Below are 23,650 nucleotides of genomic sequence, written 5' to 3'. Positions count from 1 at the left end.
GCTCTAAATTTCAGGGCCATAAAATTAATAAAATTCAAAAGTAAAAAGAAACAAACAACAAAAATAGCAATTTCAAAGATGTTCTACCGTCCCCAAAAGGGGGCAAAAACGTGTATGTGAACACAGCTTAAAAATCTTTGTTTTCGCCTTAAAAAATGCACAAAAAACTACATCCAAAACAACATGAGCAACAAACTCATCACACACACAAAGCAAAACAAAAGAATCATGTTGCTATCGTGACACCTCACAGATATCTGCACAGTCAGATAGATCATTGCCAAGTTCTCTACTCATGAAAAGGCCGATGTCCTTGTGTAAGAGCGAGAATCCCTGAACAGCTGATAAATTGGTTACTAAACGCAGGGCACAGGAGGTAAAGCCCTTGTAAGAGGAGAAATCTTTAACATTCGTCTAAGGCGAGAGTCTCAACTACGGCAGGATTGAGTTTCCTTTCTGGCAACTGTCCTTAGTGCTCAGTATACATGGAGGAACAGTTCTTATCAAGGAAGAAGCCAACGAAAAATTATTCAAGTGGCTCTAGATATTACAATCTGAAGTAAGTGGAAACACTTGAGGTGACTATATGAAAGTCGTAATAAGTAGCGTCTTGTGGTCTCCAAAACAAGCTGAAGTAGACCTCCTGCTAACAACTGTACAGTATTATGGATCCTTGTGCTATGGATCTATAAGATGGTGCCCAGAGAGTTCTATAGGCCCATACTGTACCTCTAATCCTACATGGAGGAACACTGAGGGGAAAAACTAAATTACTGAACTCCATTATATGCAATAATGTAACAACACTGGCTTATCACTAGACTGCCGGACATGGCTTTACCTATAGCAGTCACCTTTTAAAGTTCTATAAATGGCCCCTAGTACCCTATACTTATAGTAGAGCAGATTATGAAGACTAGCAAACAGGCACAAGGAGGAATTATACAAGCATGTATCCATATTAGAAGTGACAAGAACAAAAGGGAATTAAATAGTTACATAGTTCATAAGGTTGAAAAAAGACCAGAGTCCATCAAGTTCAACCTATATCCATAATGAGTCCCTACTGAGTTGATCCAGAGGAAGGCAAAAATGATGGCATGAATGATGTTTCAAATTGATGAACAGGCAATAGCTAAAAATAGAACAGAAGGCAACAGATACAACACTGGAGGGACCTAAATAACTTGCCATATATTTCCCTCTATCTTCCCCTAAACTTAACTAACAAAAAAACTAAGCCAGCTGCCTCTGTATTGTCCCTTACTAGCCCTAGACTAAACTATGCAAAAGAAACAAGCAGAAGCCACTAAGAAAGCTGAAACCATTGAGTAATACAATAATGTGACTAGGCCACATTTTCAAAACTATGTCCATTGTGTGGGATATAAAAAATAAATCTCTACTTACCTCTAGCACTCCTGCAGGGCCTCCAGTGTCCTGCTCCAGTCCCCCAATATGATTGTCTTCCTGAGCTGCAGCACGAGTTGTTGAGCCCTGGGAGCACTCGGCCCAATGTGTCATACTACTGTTTAGCGAATCACTGACTGAGGCGGGACATTGCAATGGGGAGCGATTCACTAAGCGACAGTATAACACATTTGGCCCAGGGGCTTCCCGGGCTCGACAAATGATGCTGCAGCTCAGGAAGACAATCACACTTATTACAATGGTGTAAGATTCACTCAGAAACACAACCACGTTTTACAGGAATCCAATTTATAAAACCGGCCTGGAACAGAGTCATCAAATCGGTCATTGAGGTCTTCTCTCCACCGCACCAACCTTGATTCATAGATCTCTTCCAGCTTGGGTATAGGGTGGGGTGGGGAGAAGCTACTAAGGGCCAACCTGATGACTTAAAGCCCCATTCCCGGCGATTTTTATAACCATGCTTTCTCTGAGACAATGCAGTATTTCAAAGTGAATCATATACCAATGTATTAAGGGAGCCTCTCCCTGCTTCATGGTGCCCATGATTCGGGCAGCATGAAACTGATGTCATGTTTCTTTTCAGGTACTATTCACATGTACATTGAAGGCTCCATCACTTCTGACAGCAAGAATAGCACATCATATTGGGAGCTGGTATCCATCATACAATGGATTTGGCACTGTGTCATGGCTTCATGTTGGGCCCTGGTATTCATCATACAATGGATTTGGCACTGTGTCATGGCTTCATGTTGGGCCCTGGTATCCATCATACAATGGATTTGGCACTGTGTCATGGCTTCATGTTGGGCCCTGGTATCCATCATACAATGGATTTGGCACTGTGTGATGGCTTCATGTTGGGAACTGGTATCCATCATTCAATGGATTTGGCACTGTGTCATGGCTTCAGGTTGGCCCTGGTATCCATCATACAACGGATTTGGCACTGTGTCATGGCTTCATGTTGAGCACTGGTATTCATCATACAATGGATTTGGCACTGTGTCATGGCTTCATGTTGGGAGCTGGTGTCCATCATACATTGGATTTGGTACTGTGTCATGGCTTCATGTTGGGCACTGGTATCCATCATACAATGGATTTTGCACTGTGTCATGGCTTCATGTTGGGCACTGGTATCCATCATACAATGGATTTGGCACTGTGTCATGGCTTCATGTTGGGCACTGGTATCCATCATACAATGGATTTGGCACTGTTTCATGGCTTCATGTTGGGAGCTGGTGTCCATCATACAACGGATTTGGCACTGTCATGGCTTCATGTTAGGAGATGGTATCCATCATACAACGGATTTGGTCCTCTGTCATGGCTTCATGTTGGGCCCTGGTATCCATCATACAATGGATTTGGCACTGTGTCATGGCTTCATGTTGGGCCCTGGTATCCATCATACAATGGATTTGGCACTGTGTCATGGCTTCATGTTGGGCCCTGGTATCCATCATACAATGGATTTGGCACTGTGTGATGGCTTCATGTTGGGAACTGGTATCCATCTTTCAATGGATTTGGCACTGTGTCATGGCTTCAGGTTGGCCCTGGTATCCATCATACAACGGATTTGGCACTGTGTCATGGCTTCATGTTGGGCCCTGGTATCCATCATACAACGGATTTGGCACTGTGTCATGGCTTCATGTTGAGCACTGGTATTCATCATACAATGGATTTGGCACTGTGTCATGGCTTCATGTTGAGCACAGGTATCCATCATACAATGGATTAAGCACTGTGTCATGGCTTCATGTTGAGCACTGGTATTCATCATACAATGGATTAGGCACTGTGTCATGGCTTCATGTTGAGCACTGGTATCCATCATACAATGGATTTGGCACTGTGTCATGGCTTCATGTTGGGCCCTGGTATCCATCGTTCAATGGATTTGGCACTGTGTCATGGCTTCATGTTGGGCCCTGGTATCCATCATACAATGGATTTGGCACTGTGTCATGGCTTCATGTTGGGCCCTGGTATCCATCATACAATGGATTTGGCACTGTGTCATGGCTTCATTTTGGGCACTGGTATCCATCATACAATGGATTTGGCACTGTTTCATGGCTTCATGTTGGGAGCTGGTGTCCATCATACAACGGATTTGGCACTGTCATGGCTTCATGTTAGGAGATGGTATCCATCATACAACGGATTTGGTCCTCTGTCATGGCTTCATGTTGGGCCCTGGTATCCATCATACAATGGATTTGGCACTGTGTCATGGCTTCATGTTGGGCCCTGGTATCCATCATACAATGGATTTGGCACTGTGTCATGGCTTCATGTTGGGCCCTGGTATCCATCATACAATGGATTTGGCACTGTGTGATGGCTTCATGTTGGGAACTGGTATCCATCATTCAATGGATTTGGCACTGTGTCATGGCTTCAGGTTGGCCCTGGTATCCATCATACAACGGATTTGGCACTGTGTCATGGCTTCATGTTGGGCCCTGGTATCCATCATACAACGGATTTGGCACTGTGTCATGGCTTCATGTTGAGCACTGGTATTCATCATACAATGGATTTGGCACTGTGTCATGGCTTCATGTTGAGCACTGGTATTCATCATACAATGGATTTGGCACTGTGTCATGGATTCATGTTGAGCACAGGTATCCATCATACAATGGATTAGGCACTGTGTCATGGCTTCATGTTGAGCACTGGTATTCATCATACAATGGATTAGGCACTGTGTCATGGCTTCATGTTGGGCCCTGGTATCCATCATACAATGGATTTGGCACTGTGTCATGGCTTCATGTTGGGCCCTGGTATCCATCATACAATGGATTAGGCACTGTGTCATGGCTTCATGTTGGGCCCTGGTATCCATCATACAATGGATTTGGCACTGTGTCATGGCTTCATGTTGGGCCCTGGTATCCATCATACAATGGATTAGGCACTGTGTCATGGCTTCATGTTGGGCCCTGGTATCCATCATACAATGGATTTGGCACTGTGTGATGGCTTCATGTTGGGCCCTGGTATCCATCATACAATGGATTTGGCACTGTGTCATGGCTTCATGTTGGGCCCTGGTATCCATCATACAATGGATTTGGCACTGTGTCATGGCTTCATGTTGGGCCCTGGTATCCATCATACAATGGATTTGGCACTGTGTCATGGCTTCATGTTGGGCCCTGGTATCCATCATACAATGGATTTGGCACTGTGTCATGGCTTCATGTTGGGCCCTGGTATCCATCATACAATGGATTTGGCACTGTGTCATGGCTTCATGTTGGGCCCTGGTATCCATCATACAATGGATTTGGCACTGTGTCATGGCTTCATGTTGGGCCCTGGTATCCATCATACAATGGATTTGGCACTGTGTCATGGCCTCATGTTGGGCCCTGGTATTCATCATACAATGGATTTGGCACTGTGTCATGGCTTCATGTTGGGCCCTGGTATCCATCATACAATGGATTTGGCACTGTGTCATGGCTTCATGTTGGGCCCTGGTATCCATCATACAATGGATTTGGCACTGTGTCATGGCTTCATGTTGGGCCCTGGTATCCATCATACAATGGATTTGGCACTGTGTCATGGCTTCATGTTGGGCCCTGGTATTCATCATACAATGGATTTGGCACTGTGTCATGGCTTCATGTTGGGCCCTGGTATCCATCATACAATGGATTTGGCACTGTGTCATGGCTTCATGTTGGGCCCTGGTATCCATCATACAATGGATTTGGCACTGTGTCATGGCTTCATGTTGGGCCCTGGTATCCATCATACAATGGATTTGGCACTGTGTCATAGCTTTTGCTATAAGGGGGGCAGATATGCAGATAGTCTTACGGAATTCACATTATATCACGTTTTCTACACTACTTAATACTTCTGGTTTCTTGCTACCAGAGATGGGTGCATTGTGGGAGCTCAGATGACAAGCAGAGGGGTAGGACCGGCTCCAGACTTTTTGTTCTTCTGTTGAAGTATTGTAGGATAAGATTTCTTAATTGTGTTTTACACGGACATACAATAATTTGTCTGTAACTGATCAGACTGTGTCTTTCTATAGAGCTAATGAGCTGAAGAAAGATCCTAATGTTCCTTGGCATGTTCTTCTGTCTGTTCCTGTATGGCAGAAGGATGATTGGCAGCAAAGTGCAATGTCATATCAGGACACAGATTCTTTTTCAGGGACACCTGCATCTCTAAATGCAATAAGGATCAAGTTTTAAAAGGATTTATAACGGGAGTGAAAATCAACAATAAGAAATGGTGTACATTATACATTTTTGGGATTTTTATCCAGCATGTCTTAGTTGTTGCAGAAGCTTGTTGTTCCCATGGCAATTGCTGCTGATCAACATGATCCCAAGCAGATTGTTTTGTCTTCTGCTGTGGGGTTTTTCCCCCACCTTTAGGCTTTAGGTTCACACTACAGAATTCCTGTGCGGAAAAATTCCAGCCAGAGATGCAGGAAAATGTATACGTTTAAAATTGTCATCTTCTGACCCCTATAACTTTTTTATTTTACGCGGTAAAATAAAAAAGTTATAGGGGTCAGAAGATGACAATTTTAAACGTATACATTTTCCTGCATCTCTGGCTGGAATTTTTCTATTGATCGGACTTTTTGATCGCTTTTTTTATACATTTTTTCATGATATAAAAAGTGACCAAAAATATGTTATTTTGGACTTTGGAATTTTTTTGGTGTGTACGCCATTGACCGTGCGGTTTAATTAATGATATATTTTTACAGTTCGGACATTTACGCACGCTGCGATACCACATATATTTATATTTATGTACATGTTTTTGTTTTTTTTAAATGGGAAAAGGGGGGTGATTTGGACTTTTATTAGGGTTAACTTTTTTTTTTACACTTTTTTTTGCAGTGTTATAGCTCCCATAGGAGACTATAACACTGCAAACACTGATCTTTTACACTGATCACTGCAAAGCCATAGCTTTGCATTGATCAGTGTTATCGGCGGTCGATTGCTCAAGCCTGCATCTCAGGCTTGAAGCAATCAATCACCGAATGAACGTGCTGGAGGAAGGTAAGAGGACCTCCGCTCACGTCTTAGCTGATCGGGACACAGCATTTTCACTGGGAAGCTTCCGGGAAGCTTTTACTTTCGTATTAGACGTGGTGTTCAACTTTGGGTTCAACTGAAGGGTTAATAGCGCGACCGCTGCCGCACGCTATTAGCCGCAGGTCCTGGCTTTAGTTACATGCCGGAACCGTCCCGATATGTCACAGGTCACCGCGTGACCCCGTGTTATATCGCAGAAGCCGGCCAAGGATGTAAATATACGTCCTTAGCCGTTAAAGGGTTAAAGAAACACTTTGATTCTGTGGACATTTGTGATATTCCTTCATCAGGTGAAATACCTGCAGTCCCGATTATGTCCTCTAATATGTTCTTTTCAGGAACAAAATGTTTTTGTGATCTCATCACTCTTGACTTTGAGACATGGCGGCACACTTATTCTGTGTCATCCTCTCCGTCTTTCAAAGTCAAGAACCCAGATTTTTATCCTGTCAATTCTAGAAGTCCACACATGGACACTTTTCAAGATCTTGTCATGAAGGAGTTAAAGGGGTTATCCAGGAAAAAACTTTTTTTTATATATCAACTGGCTCCAGAAAGTGAAACAGATTTGTAAATTACTTCTATAAAAAAAATCTTAATCCTTTCAGTACTTATGAGCTTCTGAAGTTAAGGTTGTTCTTTTATGTCTAAATCCTCTCTGATGACATGTGTCTCGGGAAACCCAGTTTAGAAGCAAATCCCCATATCAAACCTCTTCTAAACTGAGCATTTCACGAGACAGGTGTCATCAGAGAGCACTTAGACAGAAAAGAACAACCTTAACTTCAGAAGCTCATAAGTACTGAAAGGATTAAGATTTTTTTAATAGAAGTAATTTACAAATCTGTTTAACTTTCTGGAGCCAGTTGATATATATAAAACTTTTTTTCCTGGATAACCCCTTTAATTGCACTTAAAAGCATTGACGTAGGACATGCAGTTGATAACTAAATCTAAGAGAATAGCTCTTAAGGAATTTAGAGAGAATAGAAATTGGGTTATTCATTTGGCAGATAAGGGAGGGGCAGTGATTTGTATGGATACTGAATTGTACTGTATGTTAAATAAACACATTTTGAGTGATAAAAAACATACACCTCCATTACTTTCAATCCCACAGCCCTTTTTTCCACTAAATTGGAGTCATTATTAAGGGAGGGCCTATCCCGGGGGGTTCTTTCACAGAAAGAATTTGATTACATGTGGGTTTCTAATCCTAGAACTCCTATTTTTCATTCATTACCCAAAATACATAAGGAACCGATTCCCGCCTCCTATGCAACCCATAGTGGTGGGAATCGGTTCCCCTAATGAACCTCTATGTGAGTGGATCGACTCCCTTTTGCAACCTCTTGTCACCACCTGTCCCAGCCATATCAAAGATTCCCAACATTTTCTGTCCATCATGGACAACATTAAAAGGGGTACTCCGGTGAAAACCTTTTTTCTTTTAAATCAACTGGTGGCAGAAAGTTAAACATATTTGTAAATTACTTCTGTTAAAAAATCTTAATCCTTCCTGTACTTATTAGCTGCTGAATACTACAGAGGAAATTCTTTTCTTTTTGGAATGCTCTCTGATGACATCACGAGCACAGTTCTCTCTGCTGACGTTATTATTATAATAACAATAAGTCTTTATTTATTGTTGTCCTTAGTGGGATTTGAACCCAAGTCCTCAGCACTGCAAGGCAGCAGTGCTAACCACTGAGCCACCATGCTGCCCTTAGCATACATCTGCTATTCATGGTTGCTAAAATGGACAGAGATGTCAGCAGAGAGCACTGTGTTCGTGATGTCATCAGTGTTCCAAAAAGAAAATAATTTCCTCTGTAGCATTCAGCAGCTAATAAGTACTGGAAGGATTAAGATTTTTTTAATAGAAGTAATTTACAAATATGTTTAACTTTCTGCCACCGGTTGATTTAAAAGAAAAAAGGTTTTCACCGGAGCAACCCTTTAAATGGGATGCATCATACTCATGGCTTACTATGGACATGAGTCCCTCTACTCCTCTCTTCCACATTTACTGTCTCTCAGAGCAGTCTCTGACATCATACATATTTTTTCTACGTACAGTGAGGATTTGTGCCAGTTTATTTTGGATGCATCATCTTATATTTTGTCTCATATTTTTTTTTCAGTTTTCAGGGCCAATTCAATGGGGGGCTAGGTCCTCCCCCTCGGTGGCTAACATACTTGTCCACTGGTGGAAGCTCCAGTATATTTTTTGCGACATTAATCCCTTTTTCTCCCATATCGTTTGTTATGGGAGATATGTGGATGATGTCATTGTCATTTGGTCGTCATCTGAACGTGAAGCCTCCCTGTTTGTTGATTATGTGAATAATAATCTACACAATTCATTTTTTACATCCACCTGGCACAAATCCTCCACTCCCTTTCTTGACATATTCTTACAAGCTAGACAAGAACGTATCTATACTTCTACATATAGAAAATCCACTGCGGGCAATACTATCCTCCGGGCCGAGTCGTGTCACCCCAAACATACAGTCTTAGGTGTCCCTGTTGGAGAGCTGACTCTCGCCCCGGAGGAATTGCTCGACTGAGGAAGTTGAATCTAATAATATTTTTTGCCGCTTACGGGACGGGGGTTATCAGCCCTGGTGTCTGATCAGAGCCAAACGTAAAGTCCAATCTAAAACTAGAGATAATCTTCTCACCGTTAAGACCACATTTCCCCCATCTGTATCTCAATTTAAACCCACATTTGTGACTACATATAGTCTAGAATTTAATAAAATCAAACAAATTATAAATAAGTTTTTGCCTATTTTATAACAGGATCCAATTTTGGACAAATATCTAAAAAAACGGTGTCAATTTCTCTAGTAGACGGGCTCCAAATCTAGGTAATCTACTATCTCCCAGCGCTTTACCATCTTCATCTGGTTTTTGCCCCGGCCCCTCATGGCTGAATTTGAAAGGATTTTTTAGGTGCGGTTTACCCAGATGCGTTGTGTGTGAATATGCTGTTAAAACGTCTCCCATTGATGTCCCTGAATCAAAGTCCATTCTTATTAAACAGTTTATTAATTGTCAATCTTCCTTTGTTTATAAAATTCATTGCAAAAGCTGCAATGTCTCTTACATCGGCAGCACTAAAAGACCATTAAAAGGGTCCATTCCCACACGGTGTATTTGCTGCGTATTTGCTGCTGCGTATTTTATTTTCTCTGTTGAAGTCAATGGGTAGGAAAATACGCAGCACCAAATACGCAGCAAATACGCAGCAAAATACGCCGTGTGGGAACGTACCCAAAAAGAGGATTCAGGAACATGTGAGAGGAATTAAAGGGGTACTCCGGTGAAAACCTTTTTTCTTTTAAATTAACTGGTGGCAGAAAGTAAAACATATTTGTAAATTACTTCTATTAAAAAATCTTAATCCTTCCTGTACTTATTAGCTGCTGAATACTACAGAGGAAATTATTTTCTTTTTGGAATGCTCTCTGATGACATCACGAGCACAGTTCTCTCTGCTGACGTTATTATGATAATAATAACACTTTATTTATTGTTGTCCTTAGTGGGATTTGAACCCAAGTCCCCAGCTCTGCAAGCCAGCAGTGCTAACCACTGAGCCACCATGCTGCCCTTAGCATACATCTGCTATGCATCTGCTATGCATGGTTGCTAAAATGGACAGAAATGTCAGCAGAGAGCACTGTGCTTGTGATGTCATCAGTGTTCCAAAAAGAAAGGAATTTCCTCTGTAGAATTCAGCAGCTAATAAGTACTGGAAGGATAAACAGAAAGTTAAACAGATTTGTAAATTACTTCTATTAAAAAATCTTAATCCTTTCAGTACTTATGAGCTTCTGAAGTTAAGGTTGTTCTTTTCTGTCTAAGTGCTCTCTGATGACACGTGTCTCGGGAAACGCCCAGTTTAGAAGAGGTTTGCTCTGGGAATTTGCTTCTAAACTGGGCGTTTCCCGAGACACGTGTCATCAGAGAGCACTTAGACAGAAAAGAACAACCTTAACTTCAGAAACTCATAAGTACTGAAAGGATTAAGATTTTTTTAATAGAAGTAATTTACAAATCTGTTTAACTTTCTGGAGCCAGTTGATATATAAAAAAAAGATTTTTCCTGGATAACCCCTTTAAGTACAAGGAATTCAAGAAGTAGTCACTTTACACCTTATACAGCCTAGTTTCCCTCCCTATCAGACTAATTATATGTCAGTCTATAATCTGGTCATGGACTGTTGTGAATTAAAACAGAAACACTGTGGGCGGAAAAAAAAAGTCCTGATCATGTCCTTGGGACACAGGTAAACTATTTGACAAGCACACACAACAATGTGATGTGCACAGACCTGTATGCAGTGCACAATGAGTGATTACGAATCCCTAATCTAGATATATGCCATCATACATAAATACGAAGAAGTCAGCTGACCCAGGACTGATACTTCTTCTGACACATTAAAGGGGTACTCCGGTGGAAAACTTTTTTTTTTTTAAATGAACTGGTGCCAGAAAGTTAAACAGATTTGTAAATTACTTCTATTAAAAAAAAAAAATCTTTATCCTTCCAGTACCTATTAGCAGCTGTATGCTACAGAGGAAATTATTTTCTTTTTGAATTTCTTTTTTTGTCTTGTCCACAGTGCTCTCTGCTGACACCTCTGTCCGTGTCAGGAACTTTCCAGAGTAGCTATAGGTTTGCTTTGAGGATTTTCTCCTGCTCTGGACAGTTCCTGATAGGGGCATCAGGTGTCAGCAGAGAGCACTGTGGACAAGACAAAACAAAAATTCAAAAATAAAAGAATTTCCTCTGTAGCATACAGCTGCTAATAAGTACTGGAAGGATAAATATTTTTTTTAATAGAAGTGATTTACAAATCTGTTTAACTTTCTGGCACCAGATTATTAATAATAAAAAAAAAAATAATAATAATGTTTTCCACCGGAGTACCACCCCATTAAACACAGGGATTTTTTTTCTGTGAGTCAGGCTGGTGATCACATGACCCAGTTACAGTAATGAACTGCACGGATGCAGCCGAGAGATGTATTTTGCATCTGCTTCACACAGTTGATTTCCAATGCATACCATAGTGCAAACATTCTCTAGTTACTAGGGCAGTAGATGGTGTATCACGGGAGCGCCACCCGATGGCACTCGTATTTATGTATGATAGAATACATTGACTGCCATATCATTAGTCTAGTGTCTCCCAACCAGGGTGCCTCCAGCTGTTTCAAAACTATAACTCTCAGCATGCCCGGACAGCCAAAGGCTGTCCGGGCATGCAGGGAGTTATAGTTTTGAAACAGCTGGAGGCACCTTGGTTGGTAAACGCTGCATTATATACGCTGGTTTGATATATGATAGACCATTAAAATACAATTGGCAGGGGTGACGGTCTGGTAACCTTGACCCCCGTCTCATCGCCAATATGGAAGGGTGATCAGGGGGAGAGTAGGACTGAGCTGCTGAATGAGCCACTAAAGAGGAAATGGCGTTTGCTGGAGCCCCATGTTCCGTTCGTTCTGCCGACTGGATGTTTGCTGCACATGGATCAGCAGTACTCAGGAACAGACCAGCCTGACAAGCTTTGGCAGGAGAACAACAATGCCCCAGTCACTTTCCTATCACAGGGCCTAAAAAGGTTTAACCCTAAAGTATCCAATCTGCATCATGTAACAGTCAGCAAACAATGTAATACTGTCATTGTATAACCCATCTGCTCTGAAATACCCATCAGGAATTCTGAGCATATGTCTGGGGCCTGTAGATATAGGAGACTTGAGTATGGTTACATACAGGGGCGTAACTATAGGGGGTACAGAGGTAGCAGTCACAACGGGACCCTGGTGCTTAAATGGACACTGTCATAAAAGGGGTACTCCGGTGAAAACCTTTTTTCTTTTAAATCAACTGGTGGCAGAAAGTTAAACATATTTGTAAATTACTTCTATTAAAAAATCTTAATCCTTCCTGTACTTATTAGCTGCTGAATACTACAGAGGAAATTCTTTTCTTTTTGGAATGCTCTCTGATGACATCACGAGCACAGTTCTCTCTGCTGACGTTATTATAATAATAACAATGCATTTTTTTTTATTGTTGTCCTTAGTGGGATTTGAACCCAAGTCCCCAGCATTGCAAGGCAGCAGTGCTAAGCACTGAGCCACCATGCTGCCCTTAGCATGCTTCTGCTATGCATGATTGCTAAATTGGACAGAGATGTCAGCAGAGAGCACTGTGCTCGTGATGTTATCAGTGTTCCAAAAAGAAAGGAATTTCCTCTGTAGCATTCAGCAGCTAATAAGTACTGGAAGGATTAAGATTTTTTAATAGAAGTCATTTACAAATATGTTTAACTTTCTGCCACCAGTTGATTTAAAAGAAAAAAGGTTTTCATCGGAGTACCCCTTTAACTTTTTTTTAATTTTTTTATATGTTGTAGTACTTATGTACTGCAACATCTCTCTAATATACATAAATATTTTTTTTTGTGTTTAAAATATTGTATTTTCTATTTGAAATAATGCCACTAGGGGTCTCCCTCCTAGTGGCCGGCTGCAGCCTGCTGTGACGTCACTGCTGAATTCGGCCGGATCCCGGCCGGACAATCGGTCCGAATTCAGTCAGCCTGCTTTCGCTCCCTGCCTGTCAGACAGGCGGGAGCGAGCGCTGTGAACGCCGGGGCTGTGCGCATTGGCTCACTGGCGGTGCGCACAGCCATCCCTGCCCCCGGTAGGGATATCTTGCACGGCAGGTCAGCGATGCTCCTATATTCCTCCTCCCTGGGAAGCACATGAACTGCTAAATAGGTAGGAGGAGACCCCGGAGCAGCCTGCCTTGCTATAGGCCACTCATCTATGTACGCTCCCGACAGGAGAGCAGCATAGATGAGGTGAGGGCGGAAGTCGGCACCCAGCAGGCATAGTGACGTGGTGCCTGCCAGGGAAGTCGGCTTCCTGCTCAGCAAGAGTTAGCAACATAAGAGTAGCTGTTTAGAAGGTAGGAAAAAAATGTTTAAAGGCAGGGAGGGGGTTAGGGATAGATTAGCAATAGGTAGGGACAGAAAAAAAATGATATACATGGTGGGAGCTACTCTTTAACCCCTTAAGGACCCGGGCTTTTTCCGTTTTTTCATTTTCAATTTTTCCTCCTTAACTTTAAAAAATCATAACTCTTACAAATTTTCACCTAAAATTATATATAATGGCTTAATTTTTGCGTCACTAATTCTACTTTGTAATGACATTAGTCATTTTACCCAAAAATCTACGGTGAAACGGGAAAAAAAATCAATGTGCGACAAAATTGATGAAAAAACGCTATTTTGTAAGTTTTGGGGGCTTCTGTTTTTACGCAGTACATTTTTTGTCAAAAATGATACCTTATCTTTATTCTGTAGGTCCATACGGTTAAAATGATCCCCTACTTGTATAGGTTTGAATTTGTATCACTTCCGAAAAAAATCATAAATACATGCAGGAAAATTTATACGTTTAAAATGGTAATCTTTTGACCCCTATAACTTTTTTATTTTTCTGTGTTCAGGGCGCTTTGAGGACTCTTTTTTTGCGCCGTCATCTGAAGTTTTTAGCGGTACAATTTTTGTTCTGATCAGACTTTTTGATCACTTTTTATTCACTTTTTTGTGGTATAAAAAGTGATCAAAAATGCGCTATTTTGGACTTTGGAATTTTTTTTGCGCGTACGTCATTGAACGAGCGGTTTAAAAAGTGGTATATTTTTATAATTCGGACATTTCCGCACGCGGCGATACCACATATGTTTATATTTATTATTATTTACATAATGTTTTTTTTATTTTTGGAAATGCCGGGTGATTCAAACTTTTATTAGGGGAAGGGATAATTGAAAGGGTTAATGATTTTTTTACACTTTTTTAATGCAATATTATAGCTCCTATAGGGGGGGCTATAACATTGCATGTACTGATCTTTTACACTGATTGATCCATCTCCATAGGAATGGATCAATCAGGGTTTTCGGCGATTGAATGCTCAAGCCTGGATCTCAGGCTTGAAGCATTCATTCGGCGATCGGACAGTGCAGGAGAAGGTAAGAAGACCTCCTCCTGTGCTACTGCTGTTCGGGATGCCGCGGCGATTATTATACCGCGGCGATCCCGAACAGCTCCCTGAGCTAGCCGGGCACTTTTACTTTCGTTTTTAGCCGCGCGGCTCAGCTTTGAGCGCGCGGCTAAAGGGTTAATAGCGCGCGGCACAGCGATCAGTGCCGCGCGCTATTAGAGGCGGATCCCGGCTTCACTATGACGCCGGGCCCGCCGCGATATGATGCGGGGTCACCGTGTGACCCCGCGTTATATCGCAGGACCGGGACTCATGACGTATGCATACGTCATGGGTCCTTAAGAGGTTAAGGAGGCCCCAAGGCACATCTGCCACATATGAGACCAGTATTATAAATAGGGATGCAAATAGAAAATGTGATCTGCAGTGCCGCTGCCTTTTAAAGATCAAGATGTAGACATTATTTCTGCAATTGATGAAGGGGGAACTTGCCCCCGAAACGCATCTTGCATGTCTGCTTCTCATATTTATTAAACAATAAATGTGAAATTTTATTTTATACCGGGCTGGAACCAATTAGATTTTTAAAAGGCAGGGCCACTGCAGATCCCATTTTCTCTTTGCATCCCTACTCATATCTTTGCCGACCTCAAATAGAGTATTCGGGCCAGATCCTGCAGACTGCAGCCGGAGAGCCATCATCTGACCCCACACGGAGGGGACATATGCTTTTATTAAGACATACCCCAGGTGAGTACAACTTATAACTGAGGGTTGTGTTTGGGAAATACACCCATGGAATTACGTGAGGTGCTGCCCTCTCTTTCTTTCTCTATTCACATTTGTAGCATTATAAATGGCACACGGGGCCCCAGTTGCAGATTTTGCATTGGGGCCCAAAAGCTACAAGTAACACCTCTGGTTACTTACAATACTAAACTGGACCAAATGCAGCAACTTTCCTTGAGGCTAAACAAGAATAAGCTTGCACTTATAAATATGCATCTGGAATACATTAAAGGGGATTGTCTGCTTTAGAAATTTTGTTATAAGGATTCACTTACAATGAAATGATCAAAAAGTTTTCCATTGCTGGAACCCCCAGCTATCGGCTTTATGGTGTATTCACACATATAAAGGGTTAATAGCCGGCTATTAGCGGTGGCCCCCAGCTGCAGGGGTCATGGATTGCAAAGGGGAATAAAATCTTCTTGGGGCGGCAATGTACCGCCCCTGTGAAGATGCAGCGGGACCAATTGTAGGACTTGCCCTGAGTGCCATGTAATGCTAAATCACAGCTGTGGTGGCACTGTAGGCAGATTCATGCTTCTGCTTTCTATACAGATTAAGGGTCTATTCACACTTACAGAACCCTGCACAGATTTGATGCGCAGGATTTAAAGCTGTTTTCAGTCATTTAGTTTACATTAAAATCCTGCGCATCTGCACATAATACTGTAAAGCCGCTGTCTGACAGCGGCACCTAAAGGGAGCTTTAAACCATCCCTGGTGGTCAAGTGGGTTGGATCGCCCCCCAAACCACACCCCCACCCCGCAGCATAATCGCGAGGGGGGGGGGGATCCACTGTGGAGGTAGCTGGAGGGCTTACCTATCTTCCTTCCTGTCCACAGCTCTGCATTTGATAGAGCCTGGCTGGACCAGGCTCTACCATATGATTGCAGATCACACAGATCAATGAAGTTCTATGGAACTTCATTGATCTGTATGAGGAATCTACTGATTCCTCCTAAAAGTTCCCTAAGGGACCAATAAAGTGTAAAAAAAAAAACTTAATAAAGGTTTTAAAAAACATATTAACCCCTTTCATATTAAAAGTTCAAATCACCCCCTTTTCCCATTTACCATATAAAAAAACATGTAAACATAATAAAAATAAACATATTAGGTATCGCCGTGTGCGTAATTGGCCAAACTATTAAAATATAACATTATTAATCCTGTACGGTAAATGGCGACAGCATTTCACTCCTGGACCCAGGCAGCACAATGTCTTGGGCTGGCCCTGATGGCACTTATTGAAATCAATGGGTTACCTTTTAAATGTAATGTTTGTGAAAAGGACTATTAAGGGTGTGGTGCCCTTTTAGGATGTCCCTCCTGGAGGTCTAGGAGAGGTGTATGTGGCCAAGTTCCTCACCTCCCTGCAAGCCCGGGCCACTTAGTTGTTGGCTCCTTGGCTGATACTTGGGAGAACACAGTAGAACCCAAGCGGCACTGCAAACTCCCATTTAGCTAGATACGGCAGATGAGACCCAGGCATACACTGCAGGCTATCAGAATATCACTGGCTATCCCTGGTAGGGATCGACCGATATCGGTTTTTTAGGGCCTATACTGATACCGATAATCGGTGCAGGTTAGGGCCGATAGCCAATAACTTATACCGATATTCCGGTATAAGTTATCGCCTATTTAACCCCCTGCGACATTGCTGCAGATCATTGATTTAAAGCGGGTGCTTTAAATCAATGATCTGCAGTGGCTTTTGCGGGGCCATAGGCCGCCGCCGCCACCTCCACCACCCGCTTCTCTCCCCTACCTGCCAGGGTGCTCCGGGCCATCCATCCATCGTTCCTGTAGTGTCCGGGGGCGTTCCGGGTGGAGGGTGGTCCGGTCCGGGCTGTCCTTCTTCTCCCACGGTCTTCTTCTCCACTCCGGGCAGGCTCCAGCCTAGTACACTGCATAGACGTCGCAGCGCAGTGACGCCCGTGCGCAGCGACGCACCTGACGTCACGGCGTAGCGGCGTCTATGCAGCGTACTAAGCCGGAGCCTGCCCGGAGTGGAGAAGAAGACCGTGGGAGAAGAAGGACAGCCCGGACCGGACCACCCTCCACCCGGAACGCCCCCGGACACTACATGAAGGGAGGATGGCCTGGACCACCCCCATTACGGGTAAGTTTAATTTTTTTATTGACTCGGAGGGTGGGGGAGGGGCCCGACCGGTATAGCGGTATGGGAAAAAATCCATACCGGTATACCGCCTAGCATCACGGTGGGGGGGTGCGACGCGGTGCGGTGGGTCGGAGGTGCGGTGCGGTGGGTCGGAGGTGCGGTGCGGTGGGTCGGAGGTGCGGTGCGGCGGGTCGAGGGGGTGGCGGTCGCAGTGGGGGGCGGTGCGGGGGGCGGGGCATTATCGGCTTATCGGCAAGATAATTGCCGATACCGATAATGCCCAAAATCGTCGTATCGGTATGGTAATATCGACCATACCGATAATCGGTCGATCCCTAATCCCTGGCTGATACTTGGGTGGACCCCCAGGTAGATACAGGGAGCATTGTTGAACCCTTGCAGATGCCTTGCAGACCCAAAAGGAAAGCAAAGGTTTGTGGTGGCTCCTTTGGAGAAGAGCTTGCGGTAGACTTCATCCTTGTGCACTTTTTGTTTGATCAAACTTTATTTGCACCTGAGTTATTGAGCACTGCCTTGAACAAAAAAAATAAAATAAATTGGGTTGCCTTTGTAATGCCCACACACGCTGGGTCATTCAGAGAGAGATAGAGGAAGATGCACTTTCTAGAGATAACTATGGAGACCCTAAACCTCTTCTATTGATTTAGGATTTTCCAAAAGGGTATTTGAAAATGGATTTTCTAAACCACACATCCTCTCTAAGCTTCCACTCTAACCTTCATTAATTTGTGCATGGTCATATGATATGGTGTCGTACCAATGTATAAGAACATGCGCTGAATTATGTTGTATTAAAGGACAACAGAAAAAAACCTTTATTTTGCCATTATGCTCAACCAATTTAATAAGCCTTAAAGGGGTACTCCGCCCCTAGACATCTTATCCCCTATCCAAAGGATAGGGGATAAGATGTCAGATCACCGGGGTCCCGCTGCTGGGGACCCCAGGGATCGCTGCTGCAGCACCCCGCTATCATTACTGCGCAGAGCGAGATCGCTCTGCACGTAATGACGGGCAATACAGGGGCCGGAGCATCGTTACGTCACGGCTCCGTCCCTCGTGGTGTCACGGCCCGCCCCCGTCAATACAAGTCTATGGGAGGGGGCGTGGCGGTCACCACGCCCCCCTGCCATAGACTTGCATTAAGGGGACGGGCTGTGATGTCATGAGGGGCGGAGCCGTGACGTAATGATGCTCCGGCCCCTGTATCGCCCGTCATTACGTGCAGAGCGATCTCTCTCTGTGCAGTAATGATGGCGGGGTGCCGCAGCGGCGATCCCCGGGGTCCCCAGCAGCGGGACCGCGACGATCTAACATCTTATCCCCTATCCTTTGGATAGGGGATAAGATGCCAGGGGCGGAGTACCCCTTTAAAGGAAAATTGTCCCCCATACTGCTGGCAGTAAAAAAATAAATAGATACATACCTTCCTTTGCTCCTCCGGTGCCTCCGGTAAGCGGCTCCGGCCTCCGCTGCAATCCTCTTCCTGGTTGCTGGTGGTCGGCGAGTCATACTGCGCTCAGCCAATCACCAGCCGCAGCGAAGTCCTGACTCGGCCGGCGATAGGCTGAGCAGCAGTGTGACGTTTTCGGCCGCGGTAGCAGGTGCCGGTGTAGTGAAGAATTTTGTGTCTTGAAGCGTTCTCACACTGCCGCTCAGCCTATCGCCGGCCGAGTCAGGACTTTGCTGCGGCCGGTGATTGGCTGAGCGCGGTATGACTCGCCGACCACCGGCAACCAGGAAGAGGATTGCGGCGGAGGCCGGAGCCGGTTACCGGAGGCACCGGGGGAGCGAAGAAAGGTATGTACATCTTTATTTTTTTTACTGCCGGCAGTATGGACGATAATTTTCCTATTCCGGAGTTCTTCCATTGCTTCCCTGATGCTGCTGGAATCGCCCTCCCTTTCTCCGTCTCAGGTCTTCTTCAGGCTTTTGGTGCCCGACATTTCATACAGCGCTAAGCTAATCACCAGCCGCAACGATGTCCAGCCTCGGCCAGTGATAGGCTGAGCGTCAGTGTGATGTTATGGGTCTGGGCCCAGTCTTCTTCCTGGTGCCAAGGCCTGTTACATCACATTGCATCTCAGCAAATCACCAGCCAAGATGGGACATTGCAGCAGGCTGAGCGCAGCATGACGTGTTGGGCACCAGCTGAGAGGCAGAAGGTAAGTTAATGTTCATTATTTTAGTTGCGGCAGCCCAGGCATTAAGGTAAAATATTATATTTTGGAGTTCTCCTTTAATACAGTAATTACAGCAATAACAGATAAATGGACAAAAATGCCTGAATCTGGATCAAAGCTGTTACCCTTTCAAAGAGCACAATTCAACCTGATCTAAGGCGCATTATGTACAGACATAGACAATATTGTATTCAATAGGATTAGATAAAATTAAGTTTTAATAGAATGTTTTAAAGAGATATTGCCAGCTCAGACATTTACAAATGACATAAATGTCTGACAAGTGGGCATTTCAAGCTCTAGGACCCCCACCTATAACAACATGGTGTTTGAATGTAGAGGAGATATGGTAAAAAAAAATGGAAAGCAAGCTTCCTGCAACTTGAATAAACTTGCCGGGGACCATCGCAGTCTCGCGTGGTTCAGGCAGCATGAAAGTGATGACACAAAGAGACAATCATGTGCGGCCAACTATCAGCACCTACACCTGGTTGAAAGGAGGGCAGGAGACCACCATTCTCCTAATAAGTCCAGAGGTAGGTCCCCCAGATGTCTGATGTGTGTAACAAACTAACAGGACTTATGGAAACTGTCATCACTTTTATGCTGCCTGAACCCTCAAGGTTTTCCCAGCCACTTCTCCCTGCCCCACCAGCCTTGACTGACGTCTCCCTGTTTGTGTATTGGGGATCTATCAAGGCTGGCGAGGTGGGGAAAAGCTACCGGGGAACACCTCAATCTCGCTTGGTTCAGGCAGCATGAAAGTGATGACATTTTCTCTTTAAGACATAAGACATCTAGTTTCCTGCATTACTGTAAATGATATAAAACAGCCCGATGTATCCGTCATCCATTATGATATTTCAAATAATTTTTTTTACCCTTTACAATGAGTCCCTCAGGTTTGTGTTTTTAATGGTTAGTTTATAACTATTTCTATTGTCGATAGTAATGGAAACCTCAGGGAATAAAAGTAATGCATATCAGAGCCTTAAAGGGGTTATCCAGAAAAAAACTTTTATATATATATATATATATATATATATATATATATATATCAACTGGCTCCAGAAAGTTAAACAGATTTGTAAATTACTTCTATTAAAAAATCTTAATCCTTTCAATAATTATCAGCTGCTGAAGTTGAGTTGTTTTTTTCTGTCTGCCAACAGTGCTCTCTGCTGACATCTCTGCTTGTCTCGGGAACTGCACTGAGTAGAAGAGGTTTACTATGGGGATTTGCTTCTAAACTGGACAGTTCCCGAGACACGTGTCATCAGAGAGCACTAAGACAGAATAGAACAACTCAACTTCAGCAGCTCATAAGTACTGAAAGGATTACGATTTTTTTATAGAAGTAATTTACAAATCTGTTTAACTTTTTGGACCCAGTATATAAAAAAAATTAAAAAAGGTTTTTCCTGGAATATCTCTTTAAATGTTTGCACACTAAATGTAACCCTATATTAAGCTGCATACAGACAGGCGTTTGCATAACTATCTATCCATTTATTTATTTAATGTGATTATTGTTTCTTTTGATATAAATAGATAAATGACTGCTGTACACAAGACAAAAAAATCCCATACATATCAGCCGGAAGCACAGAGGAAGATGGTGATATGGATATACCTCAAATGAACAAAGAAAGGCTGGGCCTCTGAACCAGAACTCATTCCCCTTAGAACACAATACTCAGAATCCATTGCTTTATTCCTAAATAACAAATATCAAAATAACATATACAATGTATACATACAGGGTGACCCCCCAAATTTCATTTCAGTTCTATGTCCAGCCTTCCTGCTATTACATCATTGCCTTTATAGATTATACTAGGCCAGTGGTCTCCAACCTGCAGACCTCCAGATGATGCAAAACTTAGATAGATAGATAGATAGATAGATATGAGATAGATATGAGATAGATAGATATGAAATAGATAGATAGATAGATAGATATGAGATATATAGATAGATATGAGATAGATAGATATGAGATAGATAGATAGATAGATAGATATGAGATAAATAGATATGAGATAGATAGATAGATATGAGATAGATAGATAGATATGAGATAAATAGATTGATAGATAGATAGATATGAGATAGATAGATATGAGATAGATAGATATTATATAGATAGATATGAGATAGATAGATATGAGATAGATATAGATATGAGATAAATAGATAGGTAGATAGATATGAGATAGATAGATATGAGAGATAGATAGATATGAGATGGATAGATATGAGATAGATCAGTGGTCTCCAACCTGTGGACCTCCAGATGTTGCAAAACTACAACTCCCAGCATGCCCGGCATGCTGGGAGTTGTGGTTTTGCAACATCTGGAGGTCTGCAGGTTGGAGACCACTGAGATAGATAGATAGATAAATAGATAGATATGAGATAGATAGATAGATAGATAGATAGATAGGAGATAGATAGATAGATAGATAGATAGATAGGAGATAGATAGATAGGAGATAGATAGATAGATAGATAGGAGATAGATAGATAGATAGATAGATATGAGATAGATAGGAGATAGATAGATAGATAGATAGATAGAAGATAGATAGATATGAGATAGATAGATAGATATGAGATAGATAGATAGATATGAGATAGATAGATAGATAGATAGATAGATATGAGATAGATAGATAGGAGATAGATAGATAGATAGGAGATAGATAGATATGAGATAGATATGAGATAGATCAGTGGTCTCCAACCTGCGGACCTCCAGATGTTACAACATGTTTTGCAACATCTGGAGGTCCGCACATTGGAGACCACTGCACTAGGCTGTCTGCAGTCTATCCCAAGGCTATTTAATCACCATGAATAATTCATCACCAGTGACCCCCTCTCTCCCACCCAGGAAACCCCACACAGTCTGCACCCATTACACAATCTGCACCCACTGCCATACAATGTCACACACCAGGAACAATAAGGAGATGGCAACAGTCATAACAATAATAATAATAATAATAATAATAATAATAATAATAATAATAATGCAACCTAAAGGACAAATACCTGTCATTTTACTACAGAGCCATCTGCTGGTGTCAAATGTGTTTCCTTCTTGCACATAAATAAAGCGTATTATTCAATAGGATCCTACTAGGATCACAATGACAAAGGAAGGGACGCCATGCAAAAGCAGTATATAGTGACACAGATGATATATACCATTGTGTGTGATATCCTGGGGGGCAGCAGACAACAGCTATATATAGTATGTGACAGATCACCTTGCACTACTGACATGCAGGCTGGGGATGGAGGAGGAGGATTTACTTACACTACAAGCCTTGATATGATCCATGACACCATGGCTGGGGTGCTGATCAGATGGCTCCTGCAGGGTATATATACTGTGTATACTGTCTTACAGCTCAGCCATTAGTGTGTGCACAGCCCTGGCACCAGAATCCAGCTGTGGGCACTGGCTATGGATGTGCAGTCAGGGGGCAGGTCCTCCTCTCCAGTCTACATAGAAAATGCTTACACAGCCCAGGGGGGAAGAGGGTTTAGCAATTTGTAAGCAGCTGCTCAGCTCCTTCAGAGATCATATTCTGGAAGGAGGAGTGAAGGATAGGGGTGGGGAGATGTACAGCATGCTTCATACCCCCCCTCCAACCTGCTACTGCTCAGGAGGCCATGTCCTGGCTATGGAGGCAGGGTGGTGGCTGCCAGCCTTTTGTCTAAGGGGGAGAATGACATCTACTGGAAGGTGGTGGCTTTCAAAAGAGGTTCTGCAGCGGCCGACTGATCATGGGTCACCTAAGGGCATGGGCAGATGATTTGTTAGAAAAAAAACAATGACAAAAAAACAAAAATAAAGCAGTAGTATACAATGCCATGGTCTGTATCTGTATAGAATACATCTACATTCAGGCTATTGTCTACTGAATGTCTA

General features: G+C 43.0%; 1 protein-coding gene across 3 annotated transcripts in view; it reads right to left on the bottom strand.

Annotated features, from left to right (window-relative positions):
- REEP1 (receptor accessory protein 1) overlaps positions 1-23,371 on the bottom strand; it is a 107,704-nt gene extending 84,333 nt beyond the window's left edge. Inside the window, exon 1 of one of the 3 annotated variants that reach the window (XM_056554365.1) lies at positions 23,033-23,371. In XM_056554365.1, the coding sequence (XP_056410340.1) occupies positions 23,033-23,064 (32 nt within the window). In that variant the 5' untranslated portion in view covers positions 23,065-23,371. The remainder of the gene's footprint in view (positions 1-23,032) is intronic. The other 2 variants (XM_056554356.1, XM_056554341.1) reach the window with 2 other exon arrangements.
- Between the last annotated feature and the right edge of the window lie 279 nt (positions 23,372-23,650).

This window comes from Hyla sarda, chromosome 1 (assembly GCF_029499605.1).
Source record: "Hyla sarda isolate aHylSar1 chromosome 1, aHylSar1.hap1, whole genome shotgun sequence".
Taxonomy (NCBI): domain Eukaryota; kingdom Metazoa; phylum Chordata; class Amphibia; order Anura; family Hylidae; genus Hyla; species Hyla sarda.
The sequence above is the reverse complement of the archived record's forward strand: the minus strand, read 5'-3'. Positions and strand labels throughout refer to the sequence as shown.